Below are 23,390 nucleotides of genomic sequence, written 5' to 3'. Positions count from 1 at the left end.
CCTGCTCCGCCCCCAAATTCCCCTGCTGGACCGAGTTTTCTTCGAGAGCAGCACCTCTGCCATCGGGTGCTGCTCCTCACTCCAACTGCCACTTCGGGCCGCGTGGGAGCCGTTGCTCCGCCCCCGAAGTCCAGAGACTCTCATCGCTCTCCTCAGAAGCAGCTCCCTGCCTTCGGGGCTGCTCCTCTCTTCGGCCAGGTGACTTCGGGCAGCGTGGGAGCCCTGCTCCGCCCCTGAATTCCTTCACTCTGGCCTCTTATCCTCCTTCTTTGCTCCCTCAAACACTTCCCACTCCCAAAAACCTCTTCCCAAACTCTCCCAATGCTACATTCCCCAACAACATCTGTCCTGGGCTCAGAATTCCCATGCTAGTATCCTCCAGACCCCATCATTTCAAAAAGCACCGAGGTGCAAACCTCTCCTCCCTAAAACCTGTTCCCCCAGCAAACCTGCCCATCCTTACCTCTGACTCTCTCACCCCAGTCCCTACTCTCTATTGTAATGCCAGGTCCATCAGAAATAAGACCCAAATAGTAAAAGATTTACTCGAGGATTTTGATCCGGGTTTTTTGTGCAGCACTGAATCATGGATTGAAAAAGATGACTTACTCACACAAAATGTCCCCCAGGCTACCACGGTCTTTTCTCTCCTAGATTAAATCGAAAAGGAGGAGGTCTAGCCCTTCTCTACAAATCATTCTTTAATGTTGAGCTCTTAGAAAAGGGTAGTCACCCCTCCCTGGAATTCATGCTAGCCTCAATAAACGACGAACTTCGCCCCCACCCATTAGGCATCCTGCTACTTTACCGCCCACCCAACCCCTGGAATAAATCCTCTGACTTTGTTCTTGAGACCATAACAAAGGCCTACCTAAAATTCCAAAGACTACTGATCATAGGTGACATAAACCTTCACCTAGACGACAACACCAACAATGACTCAACTGAGTTCAAAGACTTCCTCACCTCCTTAGGCTTCACTGCTTCCCCGCCCACCTCTACCCATGAAAAGGGGCACTCCATTGACATCATTAGCTTTCTTGACCTGACTGAGCATAAAACTTCCACAGATATGACCGATGGGAACATGTCCCCTGGTCGGATCACCTCCTAGGCTCTTTCTGCCTCCCTGTCTTCATGTCAGCCCTTGATACCCCAACCCGTGCCACAAACTCCATCACCTACCACAAAAAGATCTCAAATGAACTATTCTGGTCCCAGTTTCTCAACAAACTCCCTCCCCTTCCCACTCATACAAACCCTGACTCAATCTGGCACAACTGGGTGACTCTTTCCGAATCCACGTACCGTGCCCTTGCCCCTCTAACCACTAAACCCATCTCCTATTCTCACAAGGCTCCCTGGTACCTCCCTTACCACAGAGAATTAAAACAGAAATGTCGGGCCCTGGAACGGAGATGGAAAAAAACAAAATCCCCCCTAGATAAGCAATCCTGGAGAGAAAACATCAAATCCTACAAATCCATACTAAAAAAAGCTACGAAGAATTACTATGGAGACAAAATCTCCAGGTCAAAAAACCAAAACAGTACACTGTTCCACATCTGGCGGAACCTAACTTCTAAAAATGACTCCGCCCCCTCCCCCCTCCCATCTCCAAATGACCTAGCCAAATTTTTCAACGAGAAGATCACTACCATAAAGAGCTCGTTTCCCTCAGCTATCTCCTACAACTCTCTCCCCCCGAAAGACTCCGACGCTATCCCTGCCGACAGATCATGGACTACATTCGAACTTGTATCCGAGACCCAGATCTCTAAACTTTGCCTCAAACTTAAATCCTGCAAGTGCATCCTAGATCCCTTCCCATCCTACCTTTACGAAAAAATCCCTACACAGGCCATCTCTTCCCTTACTAACCTCATAAACAAAGTCTTACTATCGGGCCTGTTTTCCACTGAAATGGGACACATTGCCTTATCCCCTCTTCTGAAAAAACCCGATCTTGACCCTTCCTCACCATCGAACTATCGCCCCATAGCAAACATCCCTCTTTTAACAAAACTTCTAGAGACCATAGTCGCCACTCAGCTCTCCTCTTACCTAGAGAGATTCTCCATTCTCCAACACTACCAATACGGATTTAGGCCCAATTTCAACACCAAGTCCCTCCTAGTTTCCCTAATCTCAAAGGTGCAACAACTACACGCCTGAAACAAATTTGCTGTTCTCCTACAGTTTGATCTCTCCGCGGCTTTCGACGTTGTGCATCACGACATACTAATCTACCAACTTTCCGAGATTGGTATAGACTCTTCTGTCCTAAAGTGGTTCTCAAACTTCCTTCGCGATCGTTCCTACATTGTCAACACAAACGGCTCCAAATCCGCTTCATGGACACCATCCTGTGGTGTTCAACAGGCCTCTCCCCTATCCCCTATTCTCTTCAACATATATATGACCTCCCTGAAGCTCCTTAAACTATCCCCCCTTGAAACAATTTACACATATGCAGACGATATCCTCATCCTCCTCGAAACAGATCCAAACTTACAAACCTCCAAGAGAACATCACATCATGCAAAATGAGACTTCACGCCTGGTCCCTCTCAGTACAGATGAAATTAAATGAATCAAAAACAAAATTACTCTGGCTTGGCCCAAAATTAGCTCACCTGCCCGCCTTCTTCACCCTACCCACAGGCCCTGCTCTACACCTTGAGTTCTCAAGCAAGGTCCTTGGCATCACTATCGACTCCTCCCTTTCCCTCAACGATCACCTGAATTCCCTGGCAAAATCTTGTTTTTTCAGCCTCCACATGCTGAGGAAAGTTAGATCCTATTTTCACCAAAAGCATTTCACCGTCCTTGTACAATCCATCATCCTATCCAAACTCGATTATTGTAACGCCATCTACTTAGGCCTAACGAAAAAAAGTCTTCGCAGACTCCAGCTTATCCAGAACACTGCGGCTAAGCTGATTTTTGCTAAACGCAAATATGACCACGTCTCCCCTCTACTTACCAATCTTCACTGGCTCCCAGTACTTTCCAGAATTCATTTCAAATGCTCCTGCCTGGCTTTCAAGATCATTCACGGCATCCTTCCACCCCTAATCCCTCTATCCTTCCTCGCCCCGACACCAACTACCACCAGATCTGCCCACAGACATAAACTATCCTTCCCCTCTCTACACGGCATCCTCCACGCAGGTAAATTGGGTAGATCCCTCCTCTCCAAAATCACCAGCCTCTGGAACGACCTCACTGTCCCGCTGCGGAACCTGGACTCCCTCCAACTATTCCGAAAACAACTGAAAACCTGGCTTTTCTCTAGCATATAATAATCTCTTCTCCTGATTACATCCCCTCTTTTTATGCTTTGTAAACTCTTTCTCTTCTCTCTTCCCATATTTTTTAAACTCTGTAAATCGTGTCGAGCTCCACTTCATTGGAGAAGATGCGGTATATAAACCAGACCAGTAGTTCATCTCGCTCAGAAGCCTGTCTTCAGGGTGGCCAAACCAGGTCATTAGTACCTGGCAAAATCTCCAATAATAGCAACATTGTATGATGAAGTATTTCTCTCACCAAAAGCAGTTGAGTGCTGATGTAGAATTTACACATTAGCTTTCTCCAATTTTGAGGCTGATTTACTCACTGGTCAATATTCAAAATGATCAGAAACAGGTGCTGACCAGCTAAATTGCTTGTTCAGGGCTATCTATAATTTTTCTGCAGCACTTAACTGGCTTTCACTGCTGAAAATTAGCAGTTAACGCCTAAAAGAAAACCAGCTATGTTGAGGGCATTCTGTGGGTAGAGTCAGAACTTAGCTGGTTAAGAACCGTTATTCGTCACTTAACTCGTCTGGGTAGCCATATAAATGGGGCCACATAAAACACAGTTCTATCTTTATACAGCAACTCATGAATGGTTAAGTTCCTAATATTGACTTTATCAGCCACATGTTAGCTGGCCTACATAAATCAAATATTCAGTGCTTGAACGAGACATGGCCCAGCATTGAATATCCAAGAATTATGCTCATCACTGCTGGATAAGAATATAAGAACATAAGAATTCCTGCTGCTGGGTCAGACCTGTGGTCCATCATGCCCAGCAGTCCGCTCACGTGGCAGCTCTCTGGTCAAAGACCAGCGCCCTAACTGAGACTAGCCCTACCTGCATACGTTCTGGTTCAGCAGGAACTTGTCTAACTTTGTCTTGAATCCCTGGAGGGTGTTTTCCCCTATGACAGACTCCAGAAGAGAGTTCCAGTTTTCTACCACTGGGTGAAGAACTTCCTTACGTTCGTACGGAATCTATCCCTTTTCAACTTTAGAGAGTGCCCTCTCGTTCTCCCTACCTTGGAGAGGGTGAGCAACCTGTCCTTATCTACTAAGTCTATTCCCTTCAGTACCTTGAATGTTTTGATCATGTCCCCTCTCAATCTCCTCTGTTCGAGGGAGAAGAGGCCCAGTTTCTCTAATCTTTCGCTGTATGGCAACTCATCCAGCTCCTTAACCATCCTAGTCGCTCTTCTCTGGACCCTTTCGAGTAGTACCGTGTCCTTCTTCGCGGACACAGTACTCCAGGTGAGGGCGCACCATGGCCTGGTACAGCGGCATGATAACCTTCTCTGATCTGTTCGTGATCCCCTTCTTTATCATTCCTAACATTCTGTTCGCCCTTTTCGCCACCGCTGCACATTGTGTGGATGGCTTCATCGACTTGACGATCATAACTCTCAAGTCTCTTTCCTGGGAGGTATCTCCAAGTACCGCCTCGGACATCCTGTATTCATGCCTGAGATTTTTGTTACCTACATAAATCACTTTACACTTATCCATGTTGAACCTCATCTGCCATGTTGATGCCCATTCCTCAAGCCTGATTATGACTATTTACCCATAAGAACATAAGAGCAGTGGCGTATCGAGGGGCGGTCCTTCCATAGTGCATGCTCCGAGGTGGTGCACAGCCGGCCACCCTCCCTATTCTGCCGCTGCTGCTTTCCTTAACCAGCAGCAGTGGTAGTAAACTTCAAATCAGAGGTGACCGCGGCCCAGCTGAGCTCCCTCCGGCGGGTGTTTAGTTTCTGGCCAGCTCCCCTGCAGCAGTTTTTCCATTCAAAGACGCAGCCGTCGGCTCCTCGCGTGATTCGGGCTGCGTCAGAAGCGTTTCCTCTGACGTCACGACGTCAGAGAGAAGGCTGTCGACGCCCATGGCTTTCAATGGAAAACCAGCTGCAGCAAGGAATCGGCCAGAAACGCTGTTCTGCACAGGGCAGAGAAGAGAAATGTTGCTGCTGCACAGGGAAGGGAGGGGGAGAGAAATGCTGCTGCTGCACAGGCAAGGTGGGGAGAGAAATGCTGCTGCTACACAGGGAAGGGAGGGGGAGAGAATTGATGCTGCTGCATAGGCAAGGTGGGGGATAGAAATGCTGCTGCTGCACAGGGAAGGGAGGGGGAGAGAATTGATGCTGCTGCACAGGCAAGGGGGGGAGAGAAATGATGCTGATGTACAGGCAAGGGAGGGGGGAGAGAAATGCTGCTGCTGCATAGGCAAGGGAGGGGGAGAGAAATGCTGATGCTGCACAGGCAAGGGGGAGAGAAATGCTGATGCTGCACAGGGAAGTGGTGGGGAGAAATGCTGCTGTTTAAAAGGGAAGGGGGGAGAGAGAAATGCTGCTGCTGTAGCACCCAATTGGGGAGACAGGGGGAAGGAGAGAGAAGGAAGACAAGGGAGAGGAACCAGAGATGCCAAGTCATGGGAAGGAGGGGAAGGAAAGGAGATACCAGACCATGGAGGGGGAGGGAGAGATGCCAGGGATTGGGGGGGGGAGGGAGGGAAGGAGATGGATGCCAGACCAATGAGGATGAAGGGAGAGATGGAAGGGGGAGGCATAAAGTTTCTGAAAGGGGAATAGAAGGAGATAAGATGCCCTATAGAAGGGGCAGAGAGAGGGTAGATGGTGGATGAAAGGAAGAGAGTGACAAGAAGATGAGGAAAGCAGAAACCAGAGAACACAAGGTAGAAAAAAATTCTATTTATTTATTTTTTTGTTTTAAGGGACATGCATCGCTGTTTCTGTGGTGTTGCATTGTATGCAGTGTCCAGCTTCTTGGTGGTTCAATTTAACCTTTGTCTACGTATTTCTATTTTATCTCCCCTTTTACAAAACTGTAGAGCATTTTTTAGCATTGGCCGTAGTGGTAACAGCTCTGATGCTCAGAATACTATGAGCATCTGAGCTGTTACCACTGTGGCTAAAAACCACATTGCAATTTTGTAAAAGGGGGAGAGGTTAGCTTGTGATTACATATTCCATACTAGGCAAAGGTATGTTCTGTGTGTTCGAAAGACATGATTTTATGTTAGGATTGACTGTGCAAGATTGATCTGTACTAGTCTGGCTTGTTTAGTTTTACAATGGGTGTATTGATGTTGTACTGCTCACTGCTGCATGCAAGATGCTGCGTTTTCCTAGGTACTCATGTGTGACGTGTGGATTGTTACTAAAAATCATGTTTTTCATACAGATGGAGGGGGTCAAAAAATGATGGGCCCCGGGTGTCATATATGCTATGTACACCACTGCATAAGAGTTGCCATCCTGGGACAGACTGAAGGTCCATCAAGCCCCGTATCTTATTTCCCAAAGTTGCCAACCCAGTTCACAAGTACCTGGCAAGATCCCTAAGTGTTATTAGCTGTGAAAGGGGTAGCTTTGGTCTTATATGGTACTTAGGTCCTGCCAGAGGTGGGAGTGAAGAGGTATCACTCCTGGCTCCTATGAAAAGTTTTTTGGGTTTTGGGTTTTTTTTTTTTTTGGGGGGGGGGGGGGGGTAAGGGTTACCATATAGCTCCAGCAAAAGGAGGACAGATCGAGACTTCCGGGTTTTGGTTCCATTACTTTCAATGGAGTAAAACCCAGATGTCTCAGTCTCTCTTCCTTACTTTCATTGAAAGCAAAGGAAGTAAAATCCGGATATCTCAATCCGTCCTCCTTTTCCTGGAGCAATATAGTAACCCTAGGGGCACATGCCTCAGGCCCGAAGAGCTCAGGGGGGGCCTGGTGTGCTGCCTGCTGTGATGACATCAGTATACCTGCCTCTGGGCCTGGCTCTAGATGTCCAAGTAATGCCTCCTCCTGTCTTTTTCATTATTCAGTGCAGCCAAACTCGCAGTCTTCAAAAGGACAGGTTGTTCACCCAGAAGACTACCCTCTGATGCAAAATCTCAGCATCAGAGGAAGGGCTTCTGGGTCAGCCGCAGGCAGCAAGTAGGTATCGCTGCCCGCAGCCTTTTGAAAACTGCAAGTTTGGCTGCACTGAATACTGAAGATGGAAGGAGGAGGTGCTACTTGGATGCCTGGAGCCAGGCCCAGAGGTACACTCTCACAGAAGGGGGAACATGGGGAGGGGCAGGGCTATGGAGGGGGCAGGGCCAGGGCCAGGGGGCCCAGTGTACTAGATGCCTAGGGCCAACCAAATAATTAATCCTACCCTGGTTGCCGCTAGACACCCGTTCCTGCCATCCAGCCCTTCTAAGCTGATCCAGACCTGGTGTTAATTTTCAGACCTTTGTTTTGGGAGGAGCCAATTGGTGCAGGGTTCATAATGACTACATTTAATTGACTTGCTGTATACCGCTTTGGATGAATCTCTTCGTAAAGGTGGTTAATAAATCCTGATAAATAAATAAATTGCATTTAAATGCAGTCTGTGCTAATGGTTTCAGCACCCAGGCTGACACTGATGCAAGTGTTAGTCCGGTGCTAATCACCTTTAGCGCTGGCATTAGAAGGTCAAATTCTATAAGAAGCACCCAAAAGTTAGGCACCGAAATAGGCACTATCCAGCGTGATTCAAGTAAAATTGGGTGCTGTTTAATGAATCATGCTGAGAGGCACCTATTTTGGAGGCGCCCAATAAATGGGCCAGTTCTAGGCACAACTAAAAATTAGGCGCCTACGCGAGCACTTACGCACGCTTAAGAGCAGCGATTCTAAAACAAGGCGCCTAACACATAGACATGTCCATGCCTAACATGCATAGCGCCTATTTTTTTGAAGGCCGCCTAAATTTTTAAAGGCGCCTTATTGCAGAATCGCTCTTTCTTGATTCGCTCTTCAGTTTCCATTAATGCTGATTAAAAAGCTTAACTGAGATTCTTAATCAATTTAGGTAGCCGCCTATCTAGTTGGATGCCTCCAAAATAGGCGCCTAACATTAGACGCCGGTTACAGAATTTGGGCCTAGGTTTTGAACATCGGAGTCTGCGTTCCTAGGAGTTTCTGCCCCTCTCAGCACTGGCCTGAAAGTCACAAGTTCCTCTGTATGCAATCTCCCAGTGCCCCCTAGTCTGGGGGGTTCTTAGCCTGCTTTCACCGATTGTTTCTCCGGAAGGGACAATTGCTAAATGAGAGGCCTTTGCCAGCTTAATACCTGTGCATGTTTCACCACTCACGCAGTCCCGGCAGTTAGCAGGGCAGTGTCTGCAGACCCCATCCACAGCTGTGTGCCTCTCAGAGCAGGACACTTTACACTCGTTCTGCTCCAGCAGAAAGGAACTCTGGCAGGACAGGCAGAATGTGGCTCTTCCATCACAAATCTCACAAGGCGAGCTGCACTCGCTACAGGCACTTCCATCAGCAAAGTAGCCACTAGAAAGTCAGGAAGAGGAGAGGAGCACAAATTATTTAATGCAATCTGATTACGTCAGAGGTGAATAGCCACATAAGTAATGCTGGGAAAATTCTTTACACTGGAACAACATATCAAAACCAAACCTTGCAGTGAAGACTGAAAATATCTTTATAAAATTACTTTCTCAATGGGATCATTTTATTTTATTAATTCAACAGACTTGTACCCCTCTTATTCTCTACTGCTTGGTCGACATCAAAAAGAATCCTTAACAGAATCCAACTAAACTTGCCATTCACAAAATACCTCCACTACAAATGAATTTACCACTCTATGCTAATTTATCTGGGTATAAAAACCTGGAATGACCTACCAGAAACCATCAGGAAAGAAACAAACTACACTACTTTCCGAAAAAACCTGAAGACTCACCTCTTTGACAATTAACTGTCTTCAATTCTATATAGCACCCCTACTTCTAAGTCCCTCCTCTTTCTTCTCCATGCCCCCTTCCCCCACAACCTTCCCCTTCCTCTTTGATCTGTCGCCTTGAGCCTGTATAGGTATGCACAACTCACAATGGAAGATTAGATTAGATTAGATTAGACTAAAACAAGTGAGTGAGTGTGTGTGAGTAGGGGAGGGCTAGGAGGGGTGCATCCACTTTCCTGTCAGGTTCTTATGTGAGGCCCTGGAGTTGTTGAGCCATGCCACTGCCACATGGTCTATGCTTGTCCTGGATTAATAGCGTGGAATGTTTCTACGCTTTGGTTTTTGGCCCAGTACTAGTGACCTGGATTGGCCACCATGAGAATGGGCTACTGGGCTTGATGGACCTTTGGTCTGACCCAGTAAGGCTATTCTTATGTTCTTAAGGCTTACATGAGAAGGTGCAAGTTCTGCTCAAAAAATCCCACTTGCTATCCTTTTCCTCATGATCATGTGCCTACAAGTGGCAGTATGGCACTTATGGTGGAACATGAGCTGTATGCTGGAGGAATGATCTTAGTGGATCAGAAATGGCCAGCAGACCATATACTCAGTACCCTTCTTAGATTGAACAGTGCAAGCTGCCTAATCATAGATCTTCAAAACAGGGTTGCCAGGTGGCTCCAATCCTAGTTTTAAATTCTTCCCCCTGTCTGCACAAAGGTATAGTGTCCATAGTGCATTCCTTAAGAAAATCAAGACTATAAGTCCATGAAGGAGGAGGAGTAAAACCAGGACTGGATAAGCTTGAAAATCTGGATCCAGTTAGCAAACCTACTTTCAAGTATAATAAAACCATATCAGTGATATGAGTTACACTGCCTTTTAAAAAAAACAACTGTACAAAGTTTATTTTCTGCAGCTCTGTCAAAACCTGACCAATGTCATTAAAATTTGGAATATATCATCCTGAATAAATCATCAATGAACCCACATTCATGCTGACCACTTCACCTTTAGACAATGTTGTCATCACCTAACAATTATTGTCATGATACGATGATTTGCTCAGATGCTATTTTCCTTTAAACATAAAGTTAGCAAGGTTTTGAGTCAGATGGATCTGACCCTTTTTCAAAAATTGTATCTGGGGAAAGGTTATGGTTCTCATAGACTGATGCAAGAGTTTACAGAAAAGAGGTGGGAGAGAATAAGTGTAGAATATGTTTTGGAGAAATTGTGAGAAATGGGCTCAACTGATCACCAGTCAGGAAGCGGCAGGGTCCGATCAATTTGCACTGAAGAAAACATTGCGACAGTTGAAGAACCGGGTAGTGAAGTGATGTCATTTAAATGAGGTGTCACAGTGTGAGTGTAGGCTTATTGCAGAATTTATTTGGGTTGATATATCCCACATTTTATTGAAATTGGTCAAGTTTTGACAGTTATGCAGAAAATAAGTTTTGCATAGTTTTCTTTTTTTAACACAGTGTGTATCTATCCAGTGGTGTAGTAAGTCTTAGTCTTGGTGGGGGCACCGGCATCTCTCCACCCCTCATGCCACGCTCGCGCCCTCCATTTCTCGTCTCCCTGAACCTTTTTAACTCTGCTGCGAGCAGCCACCAACTTACCATGTTGGCTTCGTCGCTCTCTCTGATGTCCAGGCACGGGACCTGGAAGTGACATCAGAGAGGGCACCGAAGCCAATAAGGGGAGCAAGTTGGTGGCTGCTCACGCCGAATTAAAAAGGTACGGGGGGAGGGTATGGGGGAAGGACTCACTGGCAGTTTTGTTTTCTCAGTCGCACGCTCCCAACTGCAATCTTCAATTTATTGTGGCACTGTTACCACATCAAGTTTCAAGTTTCAAGTTTATTAATTGGTTTGTTCAATCGCTTAATCGGTTTTCTAAGCGATGTACAATAAAATATGCACTCATAGGGAAACAAAAACATTACATACACTTAATTAATTATAATATAAACAAAAGGTAAGAGGGGATGAAATACATTTTTTATAGTAAAGAAAGAACATACATGGAAAATACAAAAGGAAGTTGGAAAAACAAGAAAAAGTAAAATAATTCACTAAAATAACAATTTAAAATAAAATTTAATTAATTTGCAAATGCATCTTTAAACAGAAAGGTTTTTAATTCGCTTTTAAATTTCCCAAACACCTTCTCCTCCCGTAAGTACATGGGAAGCGCATTCCAAATCTGGGGTGCAGTACATGAGAAGATAAATTGTCTTCTTGTACTAATAATTTTTAGCGAAGGAATTGATAAAAGGTTCCGTTCACTAGATCGTAAGATTCTTTTAACTGAATATGGGATCAGTAACCTAAATAAAAATGCTCCTGAGCTTGGTAGAGCCTGGAAAGCTTGTCAGCAAGACGTTAGGATTTATAATGAGAGACAGAATTTATCGAAGTGCCAATGAATGGAAGCATTCTAAGCCGGTTTTGAGCACTTAGTCTTGATAAGTTGGAAATAAGCAATTAAGGGCAAAAATTCACTAAACAAACCAATCGTGTACTGATCAGTTTGCGAGCCCTTTGTGCCCCGATTTCCCTCCAACCTGATTCACTAACCTGTAATACCGATCCGATTCTGACCGGGCATGCAAATGAGGGGAAATGGTATGCAAAGCAGGAAGGACACGATTCACTAAACTTTGTCAGCAACACCGACTGGGCTGGCTGATCCAAAAAGAAGCGACTGGTGGGGACAAGTCGCTCACGACCTTTCCTGCTCTCTGCCAACTTCTCCTGCCCTTTTCAGCCCGACTTCAGCCCCAACTCTCCTCTCGCCGCCCTGCGCCCCGGCTCACTGCCACGACTCTCCTGCCCTTTCCCAGGAGTGTGAGCCCATGGTTTTAACCCACAGATTACAACCACGGGCTCGTGAAGTAGTAGTAAAAAAACAGAAAAACAGCAGCTTGCAGCTCTGTAAGCGTGCAAGACCATCTACAGATGATCTGCATATGCTTCAGGATCGCTCACTAGCGATCCGTGTGGTTGGGGGGGGGGGGTTCCTCCGAGCGCCCCCATTTGCATGCTGAGCCTTGGTGAATTGGTTGGTCTGCTGCGGATCGGGTACAGAGAGGCAGGTTAGTGAATCTAGCCCTTTTAAGTAAATTGTTTTATATAGACAGCACATTTTTTGTTGATTTATGTGTTTGGTATCACTATATAATTTATACCACAGTGTATGCCTATGATGGTATGAGGCATGGTTTGCAATATAGCCTGCCAAATCCGTATAAGCCTGGAACCTCAGCTTTTGCCGTTGTTCCGTTATCTTCCACGGTCATATTGAGGATACACTTTTCACATTATATTTACACTTATAGGTTAAATATATGAGTAAAAGTTTGTAATTAATAGCATTTCTGACCTGTCCTGACTATTCTAACAGGAATATATATTTTGAAAGTTATCAGTGAGTTCCCTGATTGGGATTTTGTATAGAGAGAATGTGGTGAAAGCAGTTAGTTTAGCAGGGTTAGTACTATAATGGGTATACTTCATGTCAAAATGATTGACAGCTGTCAAAGATAAGGATCGACCAATCAGCGTTCACTTCCAGGTTAAGCCACGCCCACTCTCTGCCCACACCACCCCCACTCTCTGCCCAAACCCCGCCCATGCCCCTCCTACTCCACGACCACTTTTCCTCAGCCCCACCCAGGCCCCACCCACATCTCACCCCTCCCACCCATGCCCTGCCCACTCTCCACCCATGCCCCACCCCCTCCCATAGGAATGAATGGTGGTTGCCACGCCCATGCCCCTCCCCCATAGGAATGAATGGCGGTAGCCCCGCCCATGCCCTGCCCCATGTCACATCACTGGAAATGGGGGGGTGTTTGACCCCGGAAATATGCTTTCTGATGACATCACCGGAAATGGGAATAGGGTAAATGAAGCGCTGGAAATGCACTTTTCTGATGAGACGGAAATGCATTTTCTGATGATGTTAGCGGAAACAGACTTAGTCAAACCCCCAGAAATGATGTGGCCAGAAAAAGAAGTGTCTTTATTTTAACAGGTTTTAAGATCTCATGGTTAGAGCAACGTACATGCAGATCACAAAAGAAAAGACATTTACAGCTGTTTTTGTTTTTTCCCTGTTTTTAAAACAGAACCCAGGTTTTAAGAACAGTACAGAAACAGCTTAGAACTGTAAAGCTGCATTTTTTTTCCTTTCCTGTTTTACAGACACTTTCAGTAGGAATTCTGAGTTAATGGTTGCATGGGTAACACCCATATTGTCATGGTGACAGCTGATAAGCCCCTTGCAGTCCCTGATAAAGCCAAGGGGGAGAGGGGGAGGTGTGTTTAAACCTGTCTGAACATGACCCGGCCCCCTGGTGTTGTCATAGTGAAGTATGTCTCAGATCTTTAACAATCTGGATAAAAAAACCTGTCACCTAACAGTGTCTGTTAAAAGGCAGAGTTTTAAAACCTATTTTTTTATTTAGAGCTAAGTTGACAGAGCTGAATGGAACATGAAAGAATCTTTATTGAAGCAAATTTATTATGATCCATACGCTGCAGGAAGCTATGGAGGCATTAACCCTCTATTTCAAGCAGCTAAAAAGAATATTACAGTCCGGAGAAAAGACGTAGTGGACTGGGTCAGCGGTCAAAACGCATACAATTTACACAGACCGGCTAGAATCCATTTTAAAAGAAATAAAACAATGGTGTCAGAAGTTGACAGCCAATGGCAAAGTGACTTAGTCGACATGTCAGCCTTTGCCCGTTATAACAACGGTTACAAATACATCTTAACGGTAATAGATATCCTGGCAGGGGGAGTATTGGGAAGGGGGGGCAGAGAGGAGGAGGGGTGCTGGCACCCCGAGGAAGAAGACGCAAAGGGTGGACCACCCCCCTCACCCCCTCCCCTTACTATGCCTTGCTTGCTTCCTGAATGTGACTGGCATAGAAGAATGTTGGGGGATGCTTATAATTTATCAGACCATGGAAAAAGTATCCAGGATCTAATACATTTATTTATTTAAATAGTTCTCTATCCCGTTCTCCCCCAACGAGCTCAGAACGGGTTTCAGGTTATCATACATAATATACAGTTAACGGGTTATAATTTGTCATAGCTAACTACAAGTTTTTTCAATACAAGCTTGTATCCTAACTCAACAAATACTAGGAATCTCATACCAATATATATAATATATAGTTTACTAATTGGTCCAGATACTAGAAAATAAAAAACTTGAAGAGATATAATTAGAACTTACTCAGGGCATTCCTTTAAGCACTCCTCATTGTGCAGGTAGAGCTGCTGGTCTGGCCGGCTCATACATTTTAGGCAGCGTCTCTTGTGTTCAGAGCACACTTCACAGCCGTCCACGCATTGCTCACATCTCTTATTGTGTTCACTGGCAAAGCTACCCCTGGGGCACGAGGTGACGCACTCGCTGGCACTAAGGTAACTTCCTGTAAAATACAACGCAATGCGACATTTTTGCGGTTATACTGGTCCTGGAGAAAACTAGAGTATCGCACATGAGATTATTTCTATTTTATACGCTAGATTTTTGGAACATCTCCTTCATGGATACTTGAAGTTATTTGCAATAAATAACAGTATTTCATAAAATGAAAAATAGTAAGAAATTTAAAATTCATAAAAACTAAAATCTCAGCGCAAATATAACAAAGCATTCTAATTAAAACACTCAGGAAATGCAAATTTCTTACATGAACTACAGTTTCTTATAGGATGGCTTTTGAACCCGTGCAGTGAAGAGCTTAAGTTAAATATAGGCACTTTATTGGGATGCTCAGTACCATACTACATAAAAGCAGCGATGTTGACTATCCAGATAGTGCAGTCACTGGGCCAACTGCAGTCAGTTTAGCTCAGGCCGGATCATGACTGGATATCGCTACTATGTGTATAATTTCTTGGCTCACCTTTGCTCTGCTCTCCCTCCTTCCTTTTCTTATGTATATTATCAGGCCATTCAGACAGCTTTTGGGTCTGATACACTCAAAATGATATTAGAAAATATACCGATAGGCCAGTTATATGTCTACTGGCATAAGAACATAAGAATTGCCACTGTTGGGTCAGATCAGTGGTCCATCGTGCCCAGCAGTCCACTCACGCAGCGGCCCTTAGGTCAAAGACCAGTGCTCTAACTGAGACTAGCCTTATCTGCGTACGTTCTGGTTCATCAGGAACTTGTCTAACTTTGTCTTGAATCCCTGGAGGGTGTTTTCCCCTATAACAGCCTCTGGAAGAGTGTTCCAGATTGCTACCACTCTCTTGGTGAAGAATATGTTTGTACAGAATCTATCCCCTTTTAACTTTAGAGAGTGCTCTCTCATTCTCTCTACCTTGGAGAGGGTGAACAACCTGTCTTTATCTACTAAGTCTATTCCCTTCATTATCTTGAATGTTTCGATCATGTCCCCTCTCAGTCTCCTCTTTTCAAGGGAGAAGAGGCCCAGTTTCTCAAATCTCTCACTGTACATCAACTCTATGAACATGCAACTGGCTTTGAATATTAACCCAAATATGTACAGTATACCATTTATGTACTTTCAAGACCCTCAGCCTAGATAACCAATTTCCAATTGATCATATCACAAAAAACAAAGGGAGACATAAACCTTTTGGTGAATTCAATTTCCTTTCACTAGAGCAGTATAAAAAATTCAGTGATCCTGTGCTTGAACTCTTGGGGACCATATATAGTGTCACAGTAAGGGGAAGGGGAAGTCTACCCCGGGCACCATCTTGGTGGGGGTGCCGGCACCCTTCCTCCTCTCTGTCCTCCCCCCCCGCTCCTTCCATCCCTGCCGCTCATATGTGCCCCTTCTCTCGTACCTCTTTAATGTTTCCCGAGCAAGCAGCATCATGAACTTGCTGCCCGCATCAATGTCAGCTCTCGCTGACATCACTTCCTGGTCCCGTGCCTAGGAAGTGATGTTAGAGGAAACAGGCACGATGCGCCAGGAAAATTAAAGAGGTATGGGGAAAGGGAAGGGAGTGTGTGCATGGTGGGGGGAGGTCAGAAAGGAGCACAGGGAGATGGAGAAGAGGGCGGGTGAGGGGCACCACCACCCTGGGCACCACTCACCCTCACTACGCCACTGGCACATGAGCAGCTCTTTTTTTATTTTTTTTTTAACATGTAAAATATACCCATACAACAGTGATAGCCAATCCAGCAACTACTCGGTCTAAATATAGAAGATAAAATTCAGTCAAAATATAAAACATGAGAAAAACACTGTCAGGTAAATATTCAGACCTGGCAGTGAATGTTGTTGCAAAGAAGAGTTGTGGACAGTTGATGTCCAAGATGAAGGCTTTATTAAAACAAATAAATAATCCACATAAAAATGTCTAGGGCCTGAACCTTTGGAAACATATGGACCCAACACGGTCCGTGTTTCGACACTATTGTCTTCTTCAGGGGTCCCTGTAGGTCCTATGAGCAGAAGACTTTTGTTCGTTTGTATATTTAATCCACAAGCTTGCTAATAGGACCTACAGGGACCCCTGAAGAAGACAATAGTGTCGAAACATGGACCATGTTGGGTCCATATGTTTCCAGAGGTTCAGGCCCTAGACATTTTTAAGTGGATTTATTTTTATGTGGATTATTTATTTGTTTTAATAAAGCCTTCAAGTTGGAAATCAACTCTCCATGACTCTTTGCTTCGGTTGTTTTTTCTTTTGTGGATGAATTAGGGTCAACTCTCTTGTTTAGTGAATGTTGTTGTAAATGTCTGCCCTGGAATTATTTTAATTGTGTATATTCAGCACCACCATCCAGATAAACATTGGCTACACATAGAAAGTTCTTGCTGCCAGTAGCTATGGGGCAATTCTATAAGTGGATGCCCAATGCAGCGCAATGGAAGCCTATTCTATGAACCTCCTGGTATCCAGATTCTGAATCCCACAAATGATGAGATGGTTTGGATAGGCTATAGTGAGCTTCAACAGCTACTTCAGTAGTTGGAACCCAAGGACAGTATCAGGCGGACTTCAAAGGTCTATGGCCCAGAAATAACAAGGAAAGAAGGCACTTTAATCATGAAATTGTAATGCTTGTAATTATAGGGCAAACTGGATGGACTGTTCAGGTCTTTATCTGCTGTCATTTACTATGTTTACTATGTAAGAAGGACAATTTTACTGCATGATTATCTTGTAGTTGACTCACACATCCCCTTTGAAGACATTGTGGAATGGGACTCTGCATCATCGTCGTCATCTGCTATGACACCCACAGATCCTATGAGCTAATTGCCACTTACCTGATGGACACGATGTGCAGGTGGTATCAGAACCATTACAGGTCTTGCATGACTCGTCGCAAGGCTCCTTCGTCACATTATTGGCTAAAATGGAAAGTAAAAAAACATGTCATCTGTCTCCAGGTACAAAGCAAGATTCAAAGCTCAGAGGGAAGACTTTGGGAGAACTGATATGCACAATCACCATCAGGAAAATCTGTAATGTACATATGAACTAGCCAGCAAGATGATGAATATGAAAGCTAGGACCAGTTCAACCTATGGACCAGATGAGACCCTGACCCAGGGCTTCAGTAATAAAGGACACCAAAATCCCAGTCCAGTCTGCCTTCAAACTTTTAGAGGGCCAGACTGGGATTTTGGCACTCTTTATCATCAATGCATCACCTGCTCCAGTGGGGACAGGGAGGGGAGAGAGGGGGAGAGAGATTGGGGGGAGGGGGAGAAGAGAGATACCAGATTGTAGGGGTGCCAATGCAAACATTGGCTCAAGGTACTAGTCTCTTGAAATGGCCCTGGGATACTCACTAGCAGGAGCAACGCAACACAATTCTTTCCTAAACGTAGAAGAAACATGTGGATACTGACAAGATTCAGTTGCCTACTAGAACAATAGTATCCCTGGCCAATTTTTTTTAAGAACAACAACAAAAAGAAGACAAGGTAGATGTCTAAATCATTGAATTGAACAAACGTTAAAAGTGTCCCAACAAGACTCCCTGTTTTGGCATTTCAAAATAACGCCTTCTTCAGGGGATGCGTCGTTAGCAGTGGCCTCATCTGTTTGCCTTCTCTGTCCTCTGATACAGGGGTAGGTAACCCTAGCCCTCAAGGGACACAATCCAGTGATGCATGAGATTAATTTGCATGCACTGTTTCCATAGATCTTATGCATACTCACTGTGGCTTGTGGCACTCAAGGACCATGGTTGCCCACCCTTGCTCTAATAGGACCTCCTGTGACATGATCCAAATGTTATAGTGTACCTAGTTTCCACTGGCAATACCTAGCATAAAACCAGCGTATTCATTCATTCCAGTACACTACATTTTGCATGGAGAAATAACCCACAGAATGCACTAGGGGGGGCAGTTTTGTATCTGCTAGTTCATATGCTTGATCACCACTAGAAACAGAGATAGCTCAATCCAGTAAAGATGTGCATCCCCGTATCTTGCACTAACTTAAGCTATAATGGTAGATAGATATCATTGTTAGTTTCAAACTGATACAGCAGTCATTAGGAAAGCTGGATTATGTCTTTATTCTTCTTCCACAAACAACAGCTGATCTGCTGCTCGTCTTACTTTTTAGGGGATGTACACTGACAAATATTTGATTTTGTTCATTTTTGGATGAGTTGCCCAATGATCAGCATACAACACCAGGACTTTCTCTTCATTGGCTACCACAAAAGGACCGATTGATTGTTGCCTCCAGGATCACTAGCCTACAATTGATAATGGATAGTATCAAAGGCAGCCGAGATGTTCAGGCTAACTAGGAAACAGTCACCTCATTTAAAACCTAGAGGAGTGGGGTTTTGGGGTTTTTTTTTTTAGACTCTTCAATTGTGAGGTGTCCAAAGGTTAGGTGGGTTAATATAGGTACAGAATAGTTGTTCTGTCCTTCTGGGCTCTCCCCTAGAAGGAGTCCAGGGCTCAAGGTTAGAATGCCTGGAAGTGGAACTGTATCTTATGCATCTTCATTGTGGCAAGGCTGGACCTCTGTCTACTTACATATGCCTCAAGGATAGAGTTGGGAAACACTGCTCAAAGGAGTATATGCTTGGAGTAGGTGTGAGGGAATCTAAGGATCAATCTCAAGAAGATTCCTATTGAAGGAGAGTCCTCACCATACTCCCTGTTCCAACTGAGGTTTCACACCAATATACAGAAGAAAAGTGGAATTTTGCTCAGGACTCATTCAGGCTCCAGGGATTACTGTTCTGCTGTGGAAGAGGTTTGGCATCCAGAATGCAGCTAGCAGGAATATAGCCAGGGCCAGATTAAAGTGAGCCCAGTAGGCATATGCCTCGGGCCCAAAATCTTCAGGGGGAGCCACAGGTGTGCTGCTACAATGATGTCAACGAGGACTGCCAAGGCCCACCAGCTCAGACCGCCAATTTAATCCAATTCCTATCTGGCTGGTGTCCTGCACAGCTGCAGTCAACCACACCAGCCTCAGTCCCACACCCACATGTGCAGTCTTTGATGGCACACAAGTGGCTTTATGATTTTGCTGGGGAGTCCACAGCGGGCCGATGGTTGGGCTGTTCAGTCGGACTCGTCTCATTCTCTCTCAGTGGCAGGCAGCTTCACAGTTGTCTCTCTCCTCGGATCCTGTGGCTAAGTTCTACAAGCAGGCAGCATTTCCATGGCAGTCTCTCTCCCCGTGGCTAAGTTCTTTTCCCACAGCAGCTTTATGGTTGTGCTGCCTATGTAGGCTACCTCACCCTCCATTTTTTCCTTTTGGAGTAAAAGATCTGCTCAGAGAAGGAACAAATTGAAAGCCGTCGCTTTCTAATAGGAAGAAAGGAGAAGCCAGACCAAAAGCAAAATCCATTCCAGTTGCTTTTTTTTATCTCATCGCCTGGTTTTACTCCCCTAAGATTACTTCCAGTGCATGTCTGCATCTCTCTATTTTTTTTTCCCCTCTTTCTATGCTTGCTCAAACTTACATTCTCTACTTAGCCGGCCACGCGACCTTGTTTTCTCCCTCCTCCCTCTCTGACATTGCATTTGTATGATCTGTTTTCCTGTCTTCTGTGACATGAGGCAAAATATTGGCCATATGTTCATCAGTAATAAATTGGTTATAAGTGCAAACATGCTATTTTTCTCCATCTGCTGTGGGTTCACTTGTTCATTATTTTTAATGAATATAATGTAAAAATGAAGAGGAAATTTAACTGCAATTTTTAAGTGTTGTTATCCACCTAGAGTCTATTTTTGAGATTAGAGCAGGTTATAAATTTTATATACTGTACATTGTTCCCCCCGTGACTTCGCAGGTCGCAAATCACGGACCCAGTCAGTCGCGGTCTGCTCCGACCGCCTCTTCCTGTAGTAAAGTCGGGCTATACCAATCAGGAGCTGCATGTTAAAGCAGCTCATGATTGATGTAGCCCGACTTTACTACAGAACGAGGCGGTCAGAGTAGACCGCGAGTGATATCTTTCACCCACCGGCACTTCAGCTGCACTCACCTGGAAATTCACGTCAGCCATTTTGAGTAGTGAGGGCAGGAGGGATGGGGCAGGAGCGTAGAAGGATCGTTCCTGCCCTGGCTCACCATTGGATCAGCAGGGCTTAAAGTAGGGCTGGGGAGAGGCCTGCAAAGGGTCTGAGATGGGGAAGACTTGAATATAAACAGAAACTCCCATTTTTGAGCCATTTTTTGGCCCCAAAATCTAGGTTTATATTTGAGTATATACTGTTCTGCTCAGTATATACTATTTCTCCTCAGCCATCTCTTTTCCAAGTTGAAGAGACCTAGCCTCTTTAGCCTTTCCTCAAACAAGAGGAATTCCATCATCTTTGTCATTTTATTCACACTTCTTTTATTCACTTTTCTAATTCTGCTATGTCTTTTTTGAGATACGGTAACTAGAACTGAACACAATACCCAAGGTGAAGCCACAACATTAAGTGATACAGAAGCTTTATAATATTCTTATTCTTATTCATCATCTCGTTCCTAATAATTCCTAGTATCCTGTTTGCTTTTTTTTTTTGGGGGGGGGGGGGGGGCTACTACCACACACTGGATTACAACTTCATGGTGTCGTACAATGTGATAATCCAACATTACTTTGTAGAATTACAGAAATTTAAACCCTAGTTAAGACAAGAAACCTATGCATTGACATTTTATTAATAACTCCTATGAACAGTGGTTTATTAGCACTGTGTGCAGTACAAGAAATAGGAAACATATCTACTACTACTTATCACTTATATAGCACTGAAAGGCATACGCAGTGCTGTACTTTATGACATTTATAGATGGTCTCTGCTCAGAAGCGCTTACAATCTAACTTGGACAGACAGATATTACATATAGGGTTGGGAATGCAGAACCCAAGGTGACAGGAGTTAGGAGTCAAAAGCACTCTCAAAGAGGTGGGCTTTTAACTGGGCCTTGAACACTGCCAGAGACGGTCCCTAACAATAATTTCTTCTTAAACTTTTCTAGTAATTATTATATTATTAGTAGTAATTATTATAATATTAATTATAACATGTTTTATCACCAACTGGGTATTCAGAGCATGGTATAACAAAAAATGGAGTTGGTCCAGAGGACGGCTACTAAAATGGTAGGTGGTCTTCATCATAAAGCATATGGGGAATGACTTAAAGATCTCAATAAGCATATTTTGGAGGAAAGGCGGGAGAACGGAGATATGATGGAGATGTTTAAATACCTACAGTAAGTGACATAAATGCACATGAGGCGAGTCTCTTTCATAAGAAAGGAAACTCTGGAATGAAGGGGCAAAGGATGAAGGTTAAAGGGACAGACTCAGAAGTAACCTCAGAAAATACTTTTTTACAGAAAGGGTGGTGAATGCTTGGAATGTCCTCCCAGTGGAGGTGGTGGAGATTAAAAATTATATCTGAATTCAAGGAAGCTTGAGACAAGCACATTGGATCTCTAAGGGAGAAGAGGGGATGGCATGGTTAGGCAGACTAGATAGGTCATATAATCTTTATCTGCCTTTTTTTTCTGTTTGAAAATGAAGGATGTAAATCAAATAAGGATGTAAATTAAGGAAATAGGGCCAGTGCTGGACAGACTTGCGTGGTCTGTGTCCCATGTGTGGTGATTTAGTATGGGATGGGCTGGGGAGGGCATCAATGGGAACTCCACTAAGTTTTAAGTTTATTAGATTTTTATATACCGCCTATCAAGATTATCTAAGCAGTTTTACAATCAGGTACTCAAGCATTTCCCTCTCTGTCCCGGTGGACTCACAATCTATCTAACGCACCTGAGGCTATGGAGGACTGAGTTACTTGCCCAGGGTCACAAGGAGCAGCACGGGGTTTGCACCCACAACCCCAAGGTGCTGAGGCTGTAGCTCCAACTACTGCACCACACACTTGAAACATGGGGATGTTGCTGGCCAGTCTTGTGAAAGATATCCTGCAGGCGGGATGGTTGAATAGGATTGGATGGTAACTTCAGCATTTGGAGCCTAGGACAATGCCTGGTGGAATTTGCAGTCTGTTTTCCAGGCATATCAAAGAAGAGACAAGTTAATTTAATCATGAATTTTTGATGGGTATGACTGCAGGGCAGACTGAATGGACCGTTCAGTTCTTTATCTGCCGTCATTTACTATGGTACTATGTTTAATACAGTAGTGTGTCTCTGTGTCCACTAGAGGGGGTGCTCTTCAAGCATATGAACTGCTGATTGCAGCACATTAAACACAACTAAAAGGTAAGTCGTTTCAAGACATTTTGACAGGTTTCATCTTTATGGAGTCTGTGTACCAGCAGGCTTTACTTAACGTCTGGGTTCTAGGAGCATTAATCCATGTTCTGTATATGTGTGTCAGTATTACAGTGAAAATGAAGATGACTTTTTGAGCGTGAGTTGGGCTGTGGGTAAAAGGACGATGGGTTCAGAGTCACTGTGGAGGTTTAGGGACAGCAGATGATCAGCTCAGAAGCTTCCTAGAAATTCCATTCAAGGAGGGGGCCAAGAGGCTTGTTCAGCTACTTCTAGGGGTAAGAAGAAGGGTCAAGCGACGATGTACCATTTCCAGGGTTCCTCACCCTCACCAGCCCTTTCATTTTAGGCCAGTTGGTATAGGTAAACCTGGAGTGCAAACCAAGGCAGCAGTGTTAATGCTGAACTTTTAATGATGTCTTGATAGCATTGTCACATCCAACATAGCATTACTTTGGTGCACTGAACACCAATATTGGGTGTATTGGCAGGGTTATAAAACAACAATATGAAGCCCCAAGGGAGAAATGTAGTGCTTGAAAGACACAATCAATTAAGGTAGACATGCCTGAGGTA

General features: G+C 44.5%; 1 protein-coding gene across 2 annotated transcripts in view; it reads right to left on the bottom strand.

The window, feature by feature from the left end:
- The window catches only part of PCSK5 (proprotein convertase subtilisin/kexin type 5), a 767,735-nt gene that overhangs the window by 49,820 nt on the left and 694,525 nt on the right, over positions 1-23,390 (bottom strand). For both annotated transcript variants that reach the window (XM_033926861.1, XM_033926868.1), the window contains 3 exons: positions 17,351-17,434; positions 14,311-14,509; positions 8,415-8,632 (listed from right to left, as the gene is read on the bottom strand). In XM_033926861.1, coding sequence (XP_033782752.1) covers positions 8,415-8,632; positions 14,311-14,509; positions 17,351-17,434 — 501 coding nt within the window. The remainder of the gene's footprint in view (positions 1-8,414; positions 8,633-14,310; positions 14,510-17,350; positions 17,435-23,390) is intronic.

The sequence above is a fragment of the Geotrypetes seraphini genome, chromosome 1 (assembly GCF_902459505.1).
Source record: "Geotrypetes seraphini chromosome 1, aGeoSer1.1, whole genome shotgun sequence".
In the NCBI taxonomy this organism is placed as follows: Eukaryota; Metazoa; Chordata; class Amphibia; order Gymnophiona; family Dermophiidae; genus Geotrypetes; species Geotrypetes seraphini.
Note: the sequence above shows the minus strand (reverse complement) of the source record. Positions and strands in the feature narration are given on the sequence as shown.